Source organism: Pelecanus crispus, chromosome 2, assembly GCF_030463565.1.
Source record: "Pelecanus crispus isolate bPelCri1 chromosome 2, bPelCri1.pri, whole genome shotgun sequence".
Classification (NCBI taxonomy): domain Eukaryota; kingdom Metazoa; phylum Chordata; class Aves; order Pelecaniformes; family Pelecanidae; genus Pelecanus; species Pelecanus crispus.
In genome coordinates this window covers 47,350,447-47,371,774 of record NC_134644.1, presented here as the reverse complement: position 1 = coordinate 47,371,774, position 21,328 = coordinate 47,350,447, and the positions used below count along the sequence as shown (strand labels likewise).

The window sequence follows — 21,328 nt, the reverse complement described above, 5'->3', positions numbered from 1 at the left end:
TGCCCCCCGCCCGGCCAAGAGGGACTTGCACTGCCGCCCCGGCGCCCCGACCCCGTCCTGCGGCCGTGGGAACCGGAGCCGAGCCCCGGCGGACAGAGGTCCGGTCCCCGCCGGACGCGGTGGGGATCGGGCGATTGGCGCCCATGCACTTTCTGTTTAGGAAGAAGACAAGTAACCAAACCACGTTGTCAAACTGCTGACCCAAGGGGGAAATGAGAAGACTGTGTGAGGTATCGACCGGTCTGGGAATCGATACAATTTGTCTAATGCAACGGGGGATCGGGGGCTAAGTACATGTGAGGGAAGAGAGGATCCATTTGCTGAGAGAGAACGGGACAGCTACACCTTGATACCAAAAATACTCCCCCCCGCAGCAGCGAGCCCGGCAGCGGCGGCAGCGAGGTACGAGGCGAGGACCCAGCTCCCTGCAGACCGCCGGATCGATGACGCCGTATTTGCAAAACCGGCCGATCGATCCCACTTGGCAAAACTACTGATCGATGCCAGCTTGCTCGTAAGCCGCTTGCAGAACTACCTTCTCCCCGCGCCTCTCCAAACGCCCCCCGTCTCTGTTTTTTTTTTTTCTGCCCGCACGTCTTTTTTTTTTTTTTTTTTTCCTCCTTGTGAGGGAGGGGATACTTTGTTGTTGTTTTTTGGTTTTTTTTAACCCTCCCCATCGGGGAGTCGAGCCCATCGCAAATGGCTTCGTTCCCCGAGTCCGACTTTCAGATCTGCCCGCTGTGCAAGGAGATGTGCGGCTCGCCGGCTCCCCTCTCCTCCAACTCCTCCACCTCCTCGTCCTCCTCGCAGACCTCCAGCTCCTCCGGGGGCGGCGGCGGCGGCTCCTCCTGCGGGGGCCCGCCGCGGCGGCTCCACGTCCTGCCCTGCCTGCACGCCTTCTGCCGCCAGTGCCTGGAGGCGCAGCGGCACCCCGGCGCGGGGGACGCGCTCAAGCTGCGCTGCCCCATCTGCGACCAGAAGGTGGTGATCTCGGAGCCCTCGGGCATGGACGCGCTGCCCTCCTCCAACTTCCTCCTCAGCAACCTGCTGGACGTCGTCGTCGTGGCCGCCGCCGCCGAGGAGCAGAAGAACGGACGCGCCGCCGGGGCCGGCCCCGCCGCCGGCTCCGGCGCGGGGGGAGGAGGAGGAGGCGGCGGCGGCGGCGGCAACAACCGCCACCACGGCCGCCCGCCGCCGCCGCACCGCGCCGCCGGCTCCTCGCCCGCCGCCGCCGCCTCGGCCGCGCCCTCCTCGACGTCCTCCTCCTCCTCCTCGGGCGGCGGCGGCGGCTCGGCGGCGCTCCTGCTGCGGCGGCCCCACAGCCGGCAGGGCGAGCCCCGCTGCAGCTCCTGCGACGAGGGCAACGCCGCCAGCTCCCGCTGCCTCGACTGCCAGGAGCACCTGTGCGACAACTGCGTGCGGGCGCACCAGCGCGTCCGCCTCACCAAGGACCACTTCATCGAGCGCTTCGCCGCCGCCGCCGCCCCCGGCCCCGCCGCCGCCGCCGGCCCCGCCGCGCCGCTCGCCCTCAGCCCGCCCTACCCCGCCTCGCCCTACAACATCCTCTCCGTCTTCCCCGACCGGGCCAGCTACTGCCAGCACCACGACGACGAGGTGAGCGGGGGCGCGGCGCGACGCGGGAGGGGGCGGCCGCGCTCCCCGCCCCGGGCCGGCGCCAGAGGGCCCCCGCCCGCCTCGCACCCTGGCGGCGGCCGGGCCGGCCCTGAGGGGCGGGCGGGCGGGCGGCGGGCACCGGCCGCGGCGCTTCCTCCGCCCGCCGAGGCGCTGGGGGCCGGGGGTGGGCCGAGCGGGAGCCGCGGACCGACATTAGCCTGAGGGGAGCCCGGGGGAGGGCGTGCGGCGAGGCGGCGGCGTCCCCCGGCGCACCGCCCGGGAGGAGGAGGAGGTGAGGAGGGCGGGGGGGGGGAGGGGGGCGCTGCGAGGTGCGGGAGCCGCTCTCCCGGAGGCGGCCGTCGGTGCGGCCGGGGGCGTCGGGGCTGCTGCGGCCGCTGCCCTTTTGCCGAGGGAGCGGGCTTGGGCGCGTAGCGAGGGGTAGCGAGAGGCGCGGAGATCGTGCAGGAGAGGAAGAAAGTCTGGAGTCCCCCGAGCCCTCGGATGTTTCTGAGGCGTTACATTGGCGAAGTTAAATTACTTCGTGGAACCTGCTTTGTGCCGCGTTCGTTCGGCGTGTAACCCATCGAGGAAAGAGGAAACGAATAAACAGGGAGGGAAGATAACTGTAACCGAGGAAAGGACTCCCCCCCCCCCCCCTTTTTTTTTTTTAATTGAAGGCAGTCAAAGTTAGGAAAGATGTTCACCCTTGCCTATACCAGCTACATCTCTTGCTCTTGATTAACATTTTACCTGCCTCTGTGGTGCAAATGAGAACTTTACTGATACATAAACCCGGCAACTTGGTCTTCATTTAAAACACTTTGCTTGCAAGCTTTGTTTCTGATGATCCTAAGTATTGTTTCACGCACCTAAAAGAGGCTGCGGCCTCTTCAAAATGCACTGAAGTGTCTTAAGTTTCATTGGGACATAGTTTCTTGCTGTGATAGTTTGAAACTTGATTTTTTTTTTTCAGCTGAAACTGGAAAATGGCGGTCTGCTGTCCCCCACCCCCTTTCTGCTCTGGGGGTCAACACGGGGGATTCTGCTGGAATTTTCCAGTAACTTCAGTGCTGGAGGTAGTTTTCTCCCCGTATGAAATCAGACAACACAACAAACCGCTTCAGGGGAAAAGCCCTCCTGAGGATGGGGTAGTACAAGAGTTTTCTGTGGATGCTTGCTTCACTGATACGTGAAGGCGTTTAGCCTAGTGAAATGTGGTGATGCCTTTGTCTTCAGTTTGCAAGGATGCTTTTTCTATCTCCTCTAACGCTACTGTACCCTTAAAATTTCTGGAAAGCTCTGGAAGAGCTTTTCTCATTTCTTAAAGTTGCTAGTGTCAGAGCAAGTAGGTATTTTGTGGAAAAAGAAAAACCTTAAAATGACATTGGGGGGGTAGGGTGTGCTTGAGGGGCAAGGAGGTTTAAAGAAAAAAAAAAAAAACCTGCCTTACTGGCAGCTGGGCTGCTTACAGCTTTTTGTGGTATCTAAGTATCTTACTGCTAGTGGGTTTCCTAAAGAACATATGTAATACTGAATGCCAGAATAAAATGAAGCATGGTGTTCTTAATAAGCTAAAAAAGCTGTGTTTCTGCCTTCATTTTGGAGTATAACTTTGGACTTGTGGTATGGGCTAGAAAGCTTCTAGTTCTTGTTCTCAGTATCATAAAGCTTTTTGTTGAAGTGTGTAAAATGAAACAATGGAGGGCTGTTGGCCGTAGTGTAGAGTATCCAACTTCTAAAGAAGACGTATTCACCACCACTTGGTGAAGAGTAGCTGGGACAGGAGCTCCAAGGTATTTCGTAGACTTACAAGCTTAAATTGCAAAGGGAAGAAAGATATTCTAGCCTTGCTTAAACCAAACAGCTCTTCTAGAAGTAACTTATAAAAAAGCTTTTTAATTTGTTTTACATAACTAATGTTTTAGTTTCAACAGTGTGCTTTGAAAAGAGTACATAAAGTGTACATGTCTCTTAGGATTGGTTTTGGGTGTCCTTGTGTCCTGTAGACCTAGAAATTGTTTTAAAACAAGTGAGCATTTTCAAGCCTTCAGCTCCTGTTGAGAAAGGCTTTTATTCTGTGAATTAATGATCTGCTACTGTTCTTGATTAGTGAGTTTTGGTGGTTCCTTAATGTGGGTGTGCCTGATCAGTATTTGCAAGTATTTATTATTCAATCAAGGGGAAATGTTTGTGAGAGACTGTGACTGTTGGGAACAGTTTATACTATAAATCTTTCTCACTTTCACTAAAAATGTGGGCGAGCTGTACAATTTTTTTGAGAAAGGGTGGCTGCAAAACTGTGAGGGTTATTGCTTGTTTAATTCGAAGAATGCTATTTACAGCCTCATAAAAGGAACGATAATAGACAGGCAGCCTTCCAAGAGAGTACTTTAAGTGATGCACTAAGTACTTTGTTTGGCTGTCTAATAGTGTAAAAACAAACCTAAAATGCGAGGCTGGAATGGCAGTTTGAAAACTTAATATTAGCAGTTATAAACTCTGGTTCTGCTCAGGATGTAAGTGGGAAAAGCTGGTGACAGAGCAGGATATTCCCTCAGACTAATGTCGTGCAGGTAAGTTTGAGCACAGGCAGCTCTCATCTGTAAGCTGCTAGAATAGTAGTTCTCTCTGATGTGGAGTTCTCCTTCCCTAGGATGTATCCTCCTCACCCTGTTTGAGATGAGTTACAAGGAGTTTGACCCTGTCCCTCAGGCTTTTCTGAGCCAAAGCAGCTGGCTCCCTTATTTTCTACCTCCTTGCCTAGAACACGATACTCCTGTCCTTCCAACATCACAACTTCACTTGTTACCTTTTGGTTCTGTTTCTCTCTGGTATTTTGATCCCTTCTCCTGGAAATCACTGTCTGTTCCATATAACTTTTCCTCCTTCCACCCCCATTTTGAGAGTCCCTCTAGTGAGGAGGGAAATAGCTCTGTGGGTGGTTACTTACTGGGTGTTCCACATCTCAAAACAAGACTACAGATAAGCATTTGCAAGACAAGATCAATGTAGTTGCTCATCCTCTTCAGTGCAGAGAAATGGAGATTTTGGCTCTTTACCGGGACATCTGGAGCAGTCTCTTTTTAGTTCAGTTGGTTCTGTTCTCAGGTGAGCTGTTGACTCCTGTAAAACAACAGTAACCTGTTGTGTGCTATGAGTACATGCAGTCACTGACAACTTAACAGGGAATATTGACTGTTACTGTAGTGGCAAGAAAGTGGGCACTGCTTTCAGGGTGGAGAGTGCCTGCAAATACTGCAACAATGCATGAAAGGAATGTAAACTAATCTTGCAAAAAAGCAAAAGCCAACCTTTCTTTGTCACAGAGCTGCTGTTGAAACCCAGTATGGTTGCTTACCACTTGGAACCTTGCTGTCTGATGTAAAATGCTATCAGGGCAGCAAGGGAAATGCTTAATCTGTCAGATGCTTCAAAGCATTCTACAAATGTAGCAATATTTGTGTTGCAACCCTGAACATTTTCTTCTGTGTGACCATGTTTGTTGCATGGATAGGATTATTAACATTACAGTAGTAACTAGATGTTGTTGTCATAAAAGCCACTAGAACAGGACTTTAAACTTGAAAAAGGTTTTACCTTAGTCTTACCCATAATTAAATCAAATATGCTAACTGATATGTCAAAGTGTGCTTGATTGTTTCACCTCTCGGACTGAAAGAGCACCTCTATTTTTCTTCTCATAGAATTCTCAATAATAGGCTACAAACCAAGCTAGATGATTAGAAAATGCTGGAACAGCTGGAAGATACTTGGCTTGCATGGATAAACTACCTGGATTCAAATTACTTCGCTGTTGCAGAAAATTGGAAAGGCCATAAGTCTTAGGTTAAATAATGTGGGGTTTCCTTTATGCCAACTCTCAGCTGCTACATGCTTTAGTATCACTTGGCGATAACAGTGGCGGATGGTCAAAACACTTCAATAGCAGACTTCTAACACTTTCTAGGGAAAGTGCAGAGTTGCCAGATTCAGTCAACTTAATGGTCTGTGACCCCTTAGTTCTCACTGCTTTACAGATTCCATTTTGGAAGTGGTTCACAGGCTACAATGCAAAACCTGGTAAGCACCACAGCTCCTCCCCACTGCAAGAAAGGACTTAAAGTTTTCTCCCCTTGCCCTTAGCCACACTGTTCTTTCCTTCTTGGATCACTTCTGGCTTTAGTCAGATTCTTCATTGATCAGATTAATTCACAAACTCAGAAGCTTCTTGCTAGTTTAGTGAGTTGAAATGGCTCATGGGGGTATCAGTGCATGTGGACAAGACTGGCTAAAATTAGATTGCTAGATTGAATTCTGGAGTTGCATATCCTGAATTTATTGTCTTTTTAGACTACAAAAAACCCCCACGCTTCTTATTTTGTCTTGCAGACTATAAAAGATGCAACTTTTGAAGGCTTGTGTATGTATAGGGGAAGGCATTCAAACACATAACTGTCAGCTGAACTGAAAGCTACTTATCTGGTACCTTGGCTAAATTTGCTGATTGAATTTATACCTAAGCTGCTCTAATGTAGGGTAAAGCTCTGGTTTCACAGTAGGGAGTGAGCTGTCTTAACATCCCATGGCTGCTCAAAGAAGGGCATCTCACTTCCTCCTCTGTTCTCTCCAGCCTTGGTTTTATGCACACAGGAGATGATTCTGTGAGCCAATTTACCTCGCTTAACATGGTAGAAAACTTCTTTCCCCTCCTTCTTCTAGCACTGGTATAAGCTTATCTGAATTGCAGAGGAATCTGGCACAAACTGAACTGGTATGAGGGAAAAGGAGGAATAGTGTGGCTAGGAAGGAAGGGTAGATTAGATATGGTCTCTTTTGTGTAATGGCTTGCCATCACTGCCAAATACCGAGCTTTACTCCATGGTGCTCTTAACACTGTCTGCCCACTTATCTCACCAAAACAGTGGCTAACACAAAGGGAATATGCCTGTGTCCCCACTTCTGTGTCTCCTTGCTTAAGGGCTATTTATATGAAACTGCAGTAAGCAATACAAATGTGATGCAGGCTTTTTCTAATGGTTAGGGTTCTTTACCTCCTAACAAAATGATCAAACTTTTAGGAGTGCATCCTGGAGGCACCAGTCTTAATACGTAGTATTTCATGGTGTTGCAGCTGTTGTGGCTGCTATAGCTTTAGCTTTATAAGAGAATGTGCACGTGAGCTAGAGAAATATGTAATTTCAGTATATGTAAGAAACTGTGCATATACTTCTTTATACTGATGCACCCTTCATTTATCATACTGTGTTTTCTCTCTTCTGATATCAAATGCATATGCAGGTATGTCTGATTCAGTTTGACAGTTGTGTTTTCCTTTCTAACTTTTTCCTGGTGAAGAAAGCAGGGCAGTGAGGTATCTTGTTCATACATGGTCTATGTAACGTGGACTTAACATCTTTGGAATGACAAAGGGTTTTAATAAACTCTAATTTCACACTTTTTTCACTTAAAATAATGTTCAGATATCTGGTGCTAAACAGGTCACCTCTTAGATTACTGTGCCTTACTTTCTTTTCAGCTACCCCTTCCCCAGCATACCTTTAGTTCCTGGCTCTTCTCTGTATGTAAAAGTATTTTATTTAACTGCTTTTCTTTGGAATGAGAACTTTGCTGGGCTTGAAACAGCTTTAAAGCCATACCGAACATTTTAGGGTAAATATTGCAAAGCGGTTTGGTTTTTTTTCCTGGTGATAATCCGATATCATTACACTACTGGCCTAATTAAACATGACTTCAGATAGTTTCCAATGAGTAAAAATTGGAAGAAACAGAAATGCCTTGTCTGTTCAGGCAACTTCCATGGACTGTTTTTACTTTGAGAACATCTTTGAAAAACCAACAGGATCAATACAGTAGAAACTTGCAGGCTGCAGCACAGACTTCTGAGGTTATAATAACTTTCTTGAGAAAATAGGACTAGAGATGTGCATAAAATATGTAGGCATGGAACTAGTCTACTGTATACTGAGAACTTAATTTTCTTTAACTTCAGTTTTGCTAAAACTGATGTCTTGAAGTGTCTCTCATAACCTGGAGAGTCTGATTGAATTCTGCTTTGATTCAGTGAAGAAATCTTGCATCATGTGTAGGAGTTGCTCCTTTCAGCTAAATCTTCAGAGCATGTAAACATGCTTGCTAGACCATGCTTCCTTAGAGGAAAACTACCTAGTTCCTCTGTTTTCAAGTTAAGAAGGTATCATTCTGCTTTCAATACTGTCTTGACCCTGTCTTTTCCTAGTTCTCCTCCCTTCCTTCCTGCAAAATTGTTGGTGTCTTTCCATCAGACAAAGAATCATGATGAGTTGAGAGCACAGATCTTAAGCTGTATGAACAATGCACCAAATGCAAGACTAATGTTACCACAGATAAGATTTCACAGAAGGGGTTTATTGTCTTTAGCTGTAATCCACTTTCAATACAGCAGTTACAAATATAATCTTGGATCATAATTATGTAGTACATAACTTTTAGTAATGCTTTTACCCTATCATTCTGAGTCTTAAAGTGTAGAAATACTGGATGGGAATGAGACTATTGCTTGGCAATGCAAGTATGGGTTAATGTAATGAATGGATGTCCCTGATCCTAAAATACATTAGGCGTATGTCCTTGTTTTAGCTGTTCTCGTCATGGGCTGAGCTGCAGCTCCTTCCATGGGCTGCTTTCTACTTTTTCTGGCTGTGCTTGTTGAAGGGCTGTGTGGGTAAGATGGGTTTGGTCCTCTTATCTAACAAGTTATGCCTGTACATCGAAATCGATTTTGAAAGTCACAGGAATAGAACAAAAACACGTTAAAGAATTGAGCAATACTATCTGCTGTTTTCTAACTTGAGTTCAAAAGCTTCTTCACTATGCAATATCACTTCAGACAATTTTTTCTCTTCCCCTTCCCCCCTCACATCTTAAAGAGGAGAAATTGTATGTGGCTAATAAAGGAGTAGTACTTCTTTCCTAAAGTTCTTTTGACTCTAAGCTACTTCTTTCTTCCTCTTCATCAATGCTCAACAAAATAACAAAAATTTCAGCTATGGAGTCTGTAGCTAATAATCTTACTTAGAAACTAAAAATGCTGACCAGCTTTGAATGCTCTAGCTGTTTCATATGAAAAGGAGTAAAACTCAGTACCCACAGATGAGGCTCACGAATACATGTTCATTGTTGTCCTACTGTGCTGCCTCTTGGATATGTGTGCAATACTGACACTTCCTCACAAGAATTAATTCAGTTACATGTTCAGCTGTAAGAAATAAGAGCTCCAGTCCTGTTATTTCACTTGAGTGTATAACATGCATTTCTAAAACCTCAGATGATGAGCTTGTTGGATAGGATGATGTCTGGTCAGCAGTTTTCCTGCGTATGTAGGTGAAATATTTTTGAAGTGACTAAGACTTGAACTGGAAACTTTAAATGAGAAGCTTACTGTTTCATGATTCTGTGTACTTTGTGCTATGCCTCTGCATTGGTGCTGATTTGGAGAAAATGGCTTACCTTCAGCAGTAGGTAGGCAACTTGAGGAAATCTTTAAACTTGTCTCACTAGCAATGGGTGAAAGTCACTTTTCAGAGTTGAATATTTAAAAATTTGGGGATGGTGAGATATGTCTTCAAGGCTATAGTGGAAATGGTCTCTACTGAACAAAGAAACATGAAATATCTTAAGCTTGTTTTGGAAATGAACAGATAAACCAATCAAAGGCTGCTGTCCTCCTTTTGTTACCTCAGTAGTTATGTCTTGCTCCTTTTGGTTACCATGGTGTGATCTCAGTGAAGATCATACGAGTAATCACCAAGGCTGCCCTCAGTACCAGTACTTTCCAGGACTGTCAAAATAGCAACTGCCTGCCCTTGGATCTCGGTGCTTTTGGGGTAGAAGAGTCCTTCAGTGAGCTAAAGGCAATAGCTGAACTTGCGTTGCATCGTTTTCCCTTTTTAATATTGGTTTCCATGCATAACCAAAATATTTAAAGGTATTTTGTCAAGTTAGCTATACGTTATCTTTTCTAGTTGTTTGCTTGTATTACATGCCTGTCACATACATTTTGTGGATAGCCAGTGTTGTTATAAATTACCATCTCCTTTTAATCAAGGCTGGCAGGGACCTGAGATCAGAAATCAAACTTCAACAGGATTCTTGGATGGTAATGTTAGAGCTTGTTGCTGTATCTTTCCCTTGTCCCAGGTTGTCTTGGGTTTTGTGGGGTTTGTTGGTATGTTTAGGTACTCACTGACCAGAGTGGCAAGCATATGCTAGAAGACTCATTTTATACAGCCTTTTGTTCAGCTGCTCTTGGTTAACAAAAGGCAAACTATTACTTAGGGGAAAATGTCAGCTATCAAACTTCAAATCCTCCCCTTTTCCCTCCCCCTTCACTTCAGTGGTTCTTACTACTCACACCATTCACAGTCAGACAGTTAAGTGTACAATGTAAAAATCCCTAGCTTTAAATCTTTGGTGCAAGCAAAGCTTGAAAGCTGTCTGTATTATGGATGCCTTTAAGCTTTGTAATCCAACCTAGTGCTGTGTCGAGGGACTAGAGAATGCTGCTCTCATGTATGAGGGTTGGTAGCGTGGTCTGCGAATTGCCAGTGAACTAGTCGGTACTGGTCCCTGTTGCCTGACAAGGTTACTATTCCTGATCTCCTGTAACCTTGAGTAATGCCATGTCAGGTGATTGAGGGTGCAAGAGATAAAGATCAGGTAGCTTCGAGGGGCTTGCTATTGCTGTGTCTTACTGTGGTTTGGAAGTCAACTATATCGTTCTAAAATGGTTTAGTAAGTGCGTGTATATGGGAGGCAGTCAGTCAGTTCCTTTGAGGGGAAACTTGGTAAGAGAATGGAAAGAATCACCATGCCTCCAAGCCTTCTTTTTCCTTTAAAAGCAATGCTGGTGAAGAGTTAAATTTCACCCCCCTGCAGCACACCCCGCCCCCACTGCTATATATGGTGTGCCCAAAGGCACTGGAGATTTAATACATTGAAGTTGGAGCGTGAAGGGGGTCTGCAGGCTGCTAGACAAAGTCACTCAAATTTCAGGAATACTTGATCCATACAAGGATGTTACTTGAGAATGGCATGACTTCTCTGTAAGAAACTGGTTGCCAAATGAGCTGGCTGAGTGTCCTAAACACAGTTTTTGTGGCCAGATGAGCAAATTGGAAATCAGAGTTTCTTTAATTGACAACTGATAAGCATGCCAGCCAAAGTTGTTGAGAACTGTCTCCCTTCAGAGAACAATGGTTTTTTGTAGGGGAAGATGACAATTGTGATTCTCCCACTGAAGTGCTTGCAACTTATAGAAACTATTGTGCCGATAACGAAATTCTCTATTGAATTATATTGAATTGACTGAACACTAGACTGAACAAATGGCAAATACAACTTCCCTCCCTCTTAGTTACTGGTAGATGCAGCTGTAATGTGGCAGTGATGTCCCAACACAATGAATGCATTTGGTGTCAACTTTTATTTAAAGGCTTTTAAATGGATGGGCAAATATTTTGGGAAGAGGGTGGGGACTGTTTAAAAAGAAATAAAAAAAACCTCAGAACTGGAAAAGTCAGGCAGTGGTCTGGAGTGTATTCTACCCTGAAAGAAATAGCAACCAAACTAACAACAACAAAACCTTAGGGAATTGGAGAGGACGAAATACAAAAGAATTACTGGAATACTCGGGTCCCAGTCTTCCCAGTGCTGCTCTTGTAATTAATACAGTGGTGGTGGGGAAGATGTAATACTCTTCTTGCTGCCTCCCCTCTTGTACTTAATACAGTTGTAAGAGGGGGGGTGGAGGGTGTAATCTCCCCCTGCCCTGAATATCATGGATGCATTGATAAGATCAGAATTAGGAATTAGATTAGGGTTATAAATGGTGGCTGTTGACAGTGTCCCAAAAGGTAACAGAACATGCTTTCTTAGAGTGAAGGTGTTGTCTGCCTTCTCCATTCTAGGTGCGTATTTTAATTGACGATACTGTTTTGTGGTAGCTGTTGCTCTCTTCTAGCATTAGTTATTTTCTCAAGGACTCTGAGCCTCTTACTAGAGCAGAGATAACTAATGTATGACCCTTGAGCTTTCTGTTGCTGAAGCATGGCTCCCTTACTTGAGTTACACTCTATGGTTGTGGGTGAGATGGTTAGTATGGAGGTTAGTGGTCAGTCGAAGCAGGCTGGTGTGAGTGGAAGCAAGCTGGAGGCTCTTGAGCTGACTTCCTCCACATAGCTGGCATGCTGCTGGAGGGCTGTCTACTCCAAACCTTTAGGCCACTCGTGAGAGGGGCTCTTTCCAGTGACAGACTGCATACAAATGCATACAAATTTGATATACTCAATGGGATAAATTTTAGACAATTGTGACTTGTCAAAACAAACATGATTTTATCTTCATGTTACTGTCTTTCTGGCAAAGGTGATGTTATCCCATCTTTGCATCTTGTCAAAAAGTAGTTTAGGAAGTACCTCTGAATCTGAACTGTTACTCTCTAAACAGTAGCAGCTATGTCAGGCCAGCCTAATGTCTTTTGTCTCTGTACCAAAGACAAGTGGAAAACCTCTTGGGCAATGTTCATGTGAGCTTGAAGGTGTGTGTGTGGGCTTCCATTCAAAGTGGCTTACTCCTGAAATAATATTTTCAGGGAGCCAACTGTAGGCTTTGATTGCATGTGATGCTGCTAGTTACAATTAAAACTTCTTTATGATCCAGAAAGATGGGCTTTCCAGAGAACTACTAGAGAGATTCTGCTGGAAGTTCTAAAGCGCTGCAGTTAAAATTAACATAATGTATGCATTTATTTCCCCTTGCATGAGCCTTTGGCATTGACTGGATATAGGTAAGTTCAGCATGTCTCTGCAAAGACTGGAGTAGTTGGGTTCTCTGGGTGGCCACTTAAGCTTGTAGTGGCATACTATACACTCGGGCTTGGCTTAGATCCAAAGGCTCTTCTTTCACCTGGATGCTTCCTTGTCAGTTCTTTCATTACTTTTCCTATGCCTCTGAGTCAGTGAAGTGAGTTCAAGTAGTACGTGCTTACTGACAGTATTTACTAGTGTTCCCATCTTGGTCTCTTGGCAACAATGCCAAAAAAAACTTTCTACATTGAGAGTAGAAATGGGAGAGCCTTAATTTAAAAGTGCAGGTGTTAACATTAAGCTTACTTTTACAAACTGGAGCAAAAAATAACCTTGAACCGTTCTTTCAGTTATAGCTTCACTTTTGTGTATCAGTCCCGAGATGCTGCACAGCAATTGAGTTGTATTTATCTACAGAAAGGACCATAATTCTGATAGTTGCTGTAGAAGTCATTTAGGGTGTTAAACTACTCATTAGCTTTGTTTTCATTGGTTTCTGATTGGCTCATCTAGCCACAGAAACTTTATGTGGATGACTTACTCAGCTGGCCCATTCGGCCACCAGTTCCTTACAGAGAAGTTATGCCTTTCTCAAGTAACATCCTTGTAAATACAATTCGAGGTTAGCATTTTCATTCTGTATAAGATGTCACTTCTGCAATCTATTCTTAATGCCAGCCTATGTCATTCAGCAAAACAGGGCTGCCAAGGAGCTCACACTGATGCAACCCCTTGGTGTGGGGTCCAGGCATGAAAAGCTGTGTTCATTATGGAGGGAGGGAAGTGATACAGTGTTTGATATGCAGGCAAAGCAAGGTGGCTTACACAAAACCAAGCTAGTTGGCCTCACTAGCCTTGGCACAGGTATCCTGTGTCATCTAAATCTGCATTTCTTTTTCTGCTTCAGCCTCCTTCAGACAGTCTGTGTTCAGTATCTGATCCCTTCACACATTGATTAGCAACAAGTAACAGGGTGAATTGGATCAAATCTAAGAGGAAGGAAGACAATGCCAGGCAGGCTGAAATGATTAGACAATGGAGGTAGCAAAACCCTGCAGCTGAAGATGCTGTAGGGAAGAAGGAGAAAAAGTACTGGTTCCCTTTCTCTTGTCCAAACCTGTTCACCTCTTCTCCTTCCCCAGCTCTGCCTTAAATCTAACAACCCAAACTTTGAAAGGGAGTTAAATAACTTCGACACTTTGAATGAACTTTTGGTTAAAGCCATAGTTCTGCTTCCTATTACAAAGCATTCTTGTGACTAAACATCTCGCTTTTAAATTGTCTTTTTTGCTAGTGCAAGTCACTGTCTAAACATGGAGCATGTGTTCATTCCTCTCAGCTGTTTAGTAATATACTTTTTCTGTTGCTACTTCTGTTGCTATTTATCTTCATTATATATTGTCAGTATACCTATAGAAACATCGTTTGTATATAGTATTTATGAGGGTTTGGCTAGCATAATAAGACTGACTTATTTTTTACTAAATGAAAGATAAATCTTGACAGTTAATCAATCTAGGAATAATGTATTGAACCAGTATCCTGTCAGAACTGCTGTTTTGTCTTCACCAATGTTCGATACAGCTGTTTCGGGGAAAAAAAACCGGAAAGCTCTACAGTATATAGTTCTAGAGTAACTGGTCCACAAAGTGTTCTTCCATTTTAATTTATATCTAAAATTATCATGGGGAAGCCTTGAAGATGTCCTGTCTTATATTCTTTAACATTAGTTTTCTAATATGAGCAACAGAAAAAAGTCTCAACTGAAAATACCATATAATGCATGAAATCTAATATCATCTTGGCTAGAGGAGAAGACAGTATTTTCATCAATGTTTTTGTTTGAAGTTTAAATTAATTTTAATCCTATTGAAGGAAGAAACAAAAGGAAACACTTCCCATAAGCTAGGGGATAGACTGGAAAGAGGAAGTGTTGCATGTTAAAACAAACACCAAAATAAACAAAATAGAATAGCGATACCTCCCAGCTGAGATTAGTATGTGCCATCTGAATATGCTACCAGCAGGTGAGAGACTCACTGAATTGGTATGCTGTCTTGGAAATCTTGTTTACTCCTCCAGGTATTCCTCAGCATATGAGAGAACAGTGTTAACTTCTTGGGATGGAAAAACTGACTACTCACGATAATGAATATATGCTCATTATAACTCTATTCTAGTGTTGTCTGTTCCTGGGGATCTGACAGAATTTGGCTTATTCCTTGCTTTGAGAACAATTATCTCATTCTATGTTGTGGATTATGGTTTTACTGCAAAGCTTGCTGGTATGAATTTTCCTAAGGTGTGTGTGTAAAGAAATAGTTGCCATCTGTATTAGTGGATTCTCATTTTGGAAATAGATTGGCAATTTTCCATTTGGCTCCTGTGGCAGAGGTACTTTGATAGACAGTTATATAGTCCCTTGCCCTAAGGAGGGAAGTAGGAGGAAATAATCCAAGGTGACTTCCGCAGCTGTAAATCTAGTAACTTGTTTTAGATACACATATTCTAATGAAGTAGCACATGGTTTTGAGCAGCATGATGTGAAAAGAGATAAAATACTCTGTTTGTGATCTAAGAAAGGAAACTCTTCTTCAGAGACCCCTGTCTGACCCAGGCAAACTGCTGCCAGCAGTTCCTTAGGAGCAAATGACTGTTGTTGAAAGACACTCTCCTAAATTGGTGAGAGTCAGAGTATCATGGTGTGTGGGTTGTTTTTTCCCCATTTCATGCATCTGTTTTTCTCTAAGCAGGGTAGATATTTCTGCCAAATATGTATGCCATGGCTCTTTTTCTGCTACAACTAGGTAGAAATGCTTTTAGAATGAAAGATCTTTATAAATCAAAGTTTAAGCAGACAAAAAGAAAACCAGCTAAACAAATTCTCAAAACGCCCAGCTCTCATGTGGTCAAAGAAGCCACTTCTTGGAATAAGCTGACTTGTTTCATGTTTGATCCCATATGGAGTTACGGAGGGAAACCATTCCTTGAGTGCTTTTGTTAAATAAAGCTGTTGCCATGAATTAAGCAACACTGCCCTGGAATGTTTCTGATCATGGTCTTGCAGAGCTTGTGACCTTTGCACTGAACATGTGAACTGAAACTTCATCTTCCAGTGTTCAATAACCATGTTAAAAATTCAGAGGTGAGGCAGTCTTGGGATTTCCTTAGGCTAGCTTAAATGCCAAGTGAAATATAAGTCCTGATTTATACAGTTACTCTTCCTTTTTTGTAAGTCTAAGTCAAATTGAAAAAGCTAAAATCTTATTTTAACTTGACAAAGAATCCTCAGCTTTAGAATAAAAATAACTGCATAGACAATCTCTTAGAATGCTTTCATTTATTGGAGCCTACTAAACTATTACCACCTTCTTGTTTAGAAGCATCTAATTACTATTAATGTGCATGTTTGTAGTAGTATACTACTATTGCTGCTTAAAGCAATTGCTTTAACCAAGAACTGGATGTAGCACCCGAAGAGGCTATTAAGTTTAACTGGGCTGCAGCTGAAAGGGAGAGAGGAGCTGTTTAAAATCTTGCTTCTTGCCACTGGACTTCATACCCTACTAGAATTCTATAAACAACTAGTATTTTTCTTGTTTACCAGATAGAAACACTGCCACCTCTTGGCTATTCATTGTCCTGACCTTTTTAAAAACACTTTTTCTAGTTTCTTGTGATATTCAGAAACACAGCATCAGAAAATAACCAGGTGGTTGTGTGGTAAAAGTCTTACCACATGCTGTAGACTTGAGTTTTTGTATGGAAGTCTTAATCATTTACTGATTCTACCCTGGAACAAAAGGAAGAAGGGGTACAACTTGGTTCAGTGACTCAACTCTTTCTGACCCACCTCTCTGTATACCTCCCTTAAAAACATAGTAGGCTAAGATGGGCTTCTGTCCTTGCTGGGATTAGCTGACCACACAATTTAGCAACAGTGCTAGCATCTGAAAGTAATGTCTGGCAGAAGGGGATTCAGCCTTTATGTCCTAAAAAGGGATTGACAAAGTATTTCCTACTGATCTTAGTTTTGACCAAATTTAAATAAACAATGTTGATCAAATACTGAACTCTGAATTCTGCAGAGTTGTGGGAAGAGGGTCATGTTAGGTTCTGACCATGTTTCTGATAGCAGTTTTAGTGAAGCTGGCTTGAGGACTTGTTTAAAATATTGCAGCTTCAGTATTACTTATATTGTGTGGGACTATAATAATTAACGCTTAATTCCAGAACACTTCCCAATTGCAGGGGAAGTTATGCTTCTATCCGAATGCCTTTTCTTGCTGTAAGCAGCCTTGTCTTTTCCTATAAACATCCATTGTTGTGCCGGCCAAGTGTTTGTCTGGTTGCGCAGTGAACCTTATTCCTGAGAATGCATAGAGAAGGGTGATTTCTTCAGCCTAGTCAACCTGCCAAATATGAAACGGCCTTGAGGCACACCCCTGATGCTGGCTCTTACTCTACCAAGCCAATCCCAATGGGGTGCTGGGAAGGCTTCCTGCTTAAAACCTGCCCAAATGAGAGAGAAGTCTGACTTCCCACTTCTGAGGACTACCACCAGAGCAGCTCTGGTGCAAAGCAGTAACACCATATAGAATCCCAAAGGGCTGTAGTACAATCCCCACCCCAAGCAGCAAGTTTTAGTGGAATGCAGAAACTTGAGACAGAGACAAGGTGCTTATAGAACATGAGAGGACTTCAGTGGTTGAGTGGGATTGTCAGGATGCTAGTAACATCCTGACTTCTATATTAGCAAATGGAATTAATTTCGTGATGTGTAACTTAAGCTCCACGATGAGGATAGAAGATCTGGGTTTCCAGCATCTGTTCAGAAGCTGCAGCTCAAAACCCCTTCCCAAAGGTAGTCTCCTTCTTAGACCCCCTACCCAAGCCCCTTCAAGTGGTGGGGTGGGAGGTCATGGTGGAGAAGTGGCTTTGCTCTGTATCCCTATTGTATGCAGCTCTCGAAGATGAGGCAGGTGTAAATCCAATTTCCTAGGAATGAACTTTCAAGTCTAACTTCTGGGATGGTGGTTTGGAGTCTCTTGTGGGAGCTGTTCAACTTTATAGAGCAGAACCTAAGTGACTGGCCTGAGAGAGATCAAGGATGAGCCTGGCTTCCTCATCAGTAGGAGGGGGGGGGGGGGGGGGGGGGGGTCGGGGTCTGGGGTGCCAGTCTATGCTCCAGTGGCTCTTATTTCATATCACTACATTCTTTATGCTGAGTTAAAAAAGAGGACTTGGCTCTTGTATGACTGCAGTACAAACTAGAAAATAAGCTGGAGTTGCTAAAGACATACTGTAGCCATAGCAAATAAGGTTTCACTGTGCAAGCTATATGCTTCCTTTTTGCATGCTTTAGAGTGAGGAAATAGAACAGGGTGAAAGATACTATACAAGCTTTACTAAGCCTTCTCTCACATCTTGACTTTCTGTAAGCACCATTAGTTTTCTAGCTTTGTGAATCATAAGGTTTAGAAGAGCTCTGAAATTTCATTCTTGGATTTAAATGGCAAGTAATATGACAGTCCCAGAGGTTCCTAAAATATTTTTGTTTAGCAGCAAGAAACACCCTGTTGTGTTTAGTTTTGATGGCATACAGATTAAAAGTGTATTGTGCTGATGCTGTCATTAATAAAACTGCTATTTTGTGTCTATTTTCCAGCATCCTTATTACTGCAGAGTCAGTCATATGTATAAACAGTAGTGACTGATTTTTAAAATGGAGGCTTGCTGGAGGGAGGAAGGATTGGCAAATACAATGTGCCTGAAAATTACTGGAAAACAGTAATTTTCAGAAGTGTTTTTGTAGTAGCAGATTCATTAGGATAAAATATTAACTGAGTAGTTCTGGGTAATTTGTGATAAAAGTGAACAGATAATGGAAATTTCAGAATTGCTTGCACCTATTATGATGGCTAAGTATTTTGAAAGGAAGAACAAAAACCTACCGTAAGATTTTTTTTCCAGTCTTTGACAAAGCTTAAGAGTTTTTAACATCTCAAAACATGTTTGACCTCCCCACCCTTAAGCCATTTTGACACTCTTTACCATTGCGTTTCAACAGGAAAGAAAGATCCTTTTTATAGCCAAATGGCTTCCTCTTCTCTTCTCCCTCTTTTCCCTTCCATCCCCCACCCCAGAGTGCCTTTCTAGTGCTCAGGCTTCAGCTGCTGCCTGGATACTGGCTACATCTGTCTTGTTTAGATGGTCCTAAGGAAAAACAGCACAGAATGTGACCGGAGGGCCAACAAGATATGTTTCTTTTCAAATTTGAAAGGAAGCCCTGCACTTGCTTCTGCCTGTTTCCCTAAACTGTTTTTAAATCAATCATGGCTAGGGCTGGTAAATGCCTCCTCTTCCCTCCCTCTCTGAAATGGTCAAACTCCAAAACATTTGAAAAGTCTAATGAGTTAAATATGGTGGTGTTCACAGGACTGTTTCCCCTTGTACAACTTCCAGTTTGATGAAATAAACTGGTTTTTATGGGCTCTTTCTTTGAGACAGCCATTGGGAAAAGTTTCAAAGAGGATAGTGTTGTTCTGGGTGGAATTTGGAGGTTTGCAACTTCATAAAATGCTTGCATTGACAGCAGGCTGGGCTTTTGTACTTGCATTAAAAGGGACAGCATTAAAAACTGATTTTGGGTCTGAACAGTGCTTGATGTTTTGTGGGATTGTGGTGTAAAAGATGGTGACTGTCAAGGAAAGAGTAATTATGTGGGGCAGATAGAGGACAGTGTAGTTCCTATTTTGGGTGAATTTTCTGCTATTTAAGTGCAGGGTGAAGGCTGGGACAATAACAATCTATGCCAGTCAAGAATGGTGTTACAATCTTGTGGGGCAGTGGTTCTGTTTTTTAAATCAGCTTGCGGGGAGGGGGGTGGGGGTGGGGGATGGGGAGCAGTGTGACTTGATCCTGTTGATAAAATTCAGCTATACTTGAAATGGGTTTGCCCTTGTGACAGTATCTTGTTACACACAAAATAGGAGGAGACTGTCTTAAAACATCAGCATGTTCTCATGCATTTACATCACAACCTGTGTGTGTCTGGCTGTTCTGAGGTGCTAGCTTTTGGTTAGCAGTCCCTTTACCACCCCCCACCCTGGATAATGTGTATTATAATGAACTGCAGGGAACAGAGGAGAGACAAATAACAGCGGAAGAAATAGGTTTTCTAAGAACTCATCTTACCCCCCTTGTTTAAACAATGGTTACTACTACTTTTATCTGTTCAAGAACTTATTAGCCATTTCATTTTTTAAATAGGCTTATACTGCAGTGAATGGCTATAGATGTATGAGCTTTATGTTATTGTTCCTTGTGATGTTTTAGAGTCATGCAATAAGGACAAAATATGTAGGCTTAGGAGATGCAGCCGAAATAGTTTGCATGTTACTGGTTAGAGGTGTCCAAGAACTTGATCCTCCCAATTGTGTGGAAACATTGCTAGAGTGAGACTCTGGGTTGTATTTCAGCATTTCCCCTGTAGTAACAGTGCTTGAACTTTGGAATCCACTTTCCCAGCTTTTGTGTGGGGAGGCAGAGCAAAATGGATGTTTGCACTGAACTCAGCACGTGCACTGAGCTTCAGATAACAATTATTTGGCTTTTTAACATCCTTGTATTTGGCATGTTGAACCAGCCACAGGGTTGTCCTGTGTATTTGTGCACGGGGTGCAGAAATTAACCTGGTCAGCTCGCAGGAGCTTTAGCTTTCATTAACCATGTCTTGCTGAAAACTGGCGTGTGATTTTGTGCAGAGATGCATAACCTAACCCAGCTCTGTGGCTGCTTTGGCTTGTGTTGGGGAACAAAGATTCTGAAGCGTGTGTCTAGGATGCGTTAGAAGGATAGTCTCTACCTCAAGGTAGTCTCTCTTACTACATGTTGTAGAACTTGTAGCTTAGGCCTGAAACTAGAGGAATGCTTTTAAAATGTGTTTCCCTATGAAAGTGTGGATTAAATAGGGAAATGTATTTGCAAAAAGTGAATTTAATAACTCTGACTCAATTTCTTCCGGACTTAAAGGGGTAAATTTCAATTTCATTCACTGATTTAATAAAAATTAGTGGCCTAAACATCTGTTGATTTTCAGCAGACCTGGAAGAGGTCACAAACTGGAATAGGCTGTGCCTGCTTAACTGTGCCTGTACTGGTGGGATTTAAGTGCTGGCATAAACTGACATGTACACTAGCTGAATTTTGTCTTAACCAAAAGAGCTGTGGAGCCCACTGAGTCCAAACACGCTTGCAAGTAAACTGTAGCTTTGTCTTCAGAGTGCTCTTGAGAGGTGTGGATTTCCCTGGCTGAAATGACCTCCTAATGCCAAAGCCTTCCCTATTTTGAAACCTGTGTGCTGTTTTACAGTCTGTGCCTTTCCCCTGCAGAAAAATGGGGGTGGGGGATGCAGAGTAATACACTAAAATGATTAGCCCTCTGTTTCATTTTTCAATTTAGTAAAAGCTGAGAGATTCTGAGTTTCTGACTTCCCAAGATCATGCTGCGAGGACTGGTCTTGCTGCAAAAATCGTGCACTTGGCCCATTCCTCTGCGTGCAGCCCTCTTCCTCTGGCATGGGGTGGGAAGGGGGGCTTAACGCCCAGGTTACTGGGGAGGTGGACCTGAAAGATAAATGTTCACTATACTGAGAAGCAGCATATGACTGGGGGGAACGCTGCGGGCATTAAAGATAGCCTGTTTTGGAAAGCGCTAATACGAATCTGCCATTTTTATTCCTAGTCATTGGAAGCTGATGTTTGGCCTCTCCAGTCTGCCCTGAATGCCTCTAGCTCCTCAAAATGGAGGCTGTTTGCTGATACAAAGGCAATCAGCAATGCTGCCGGAG

General features: G+C 43.7%; 1 protein-coding gene across 1 annotated transcript in view; it reads left to right on the top strand.

Moving 5' to 3' along the window:
- Positions 1-699: 699 nt before the first annotated feature.
- Positions 700-21,328, top strand: part of TRIM71 (tripartite motif containing 71) — a 57,498-nt gene continuing 36,869 nt past the window's right edge. The window contains exon 1 of the mRNA XM_075706295.1: positions 700-1,614. Within this exon, the coding sequence (XP_075562410.1) occupies positions 700-1,614 (915 nt within the window). The remainder of the gene's footprint in view (positions 1,615-21,328) is intronic.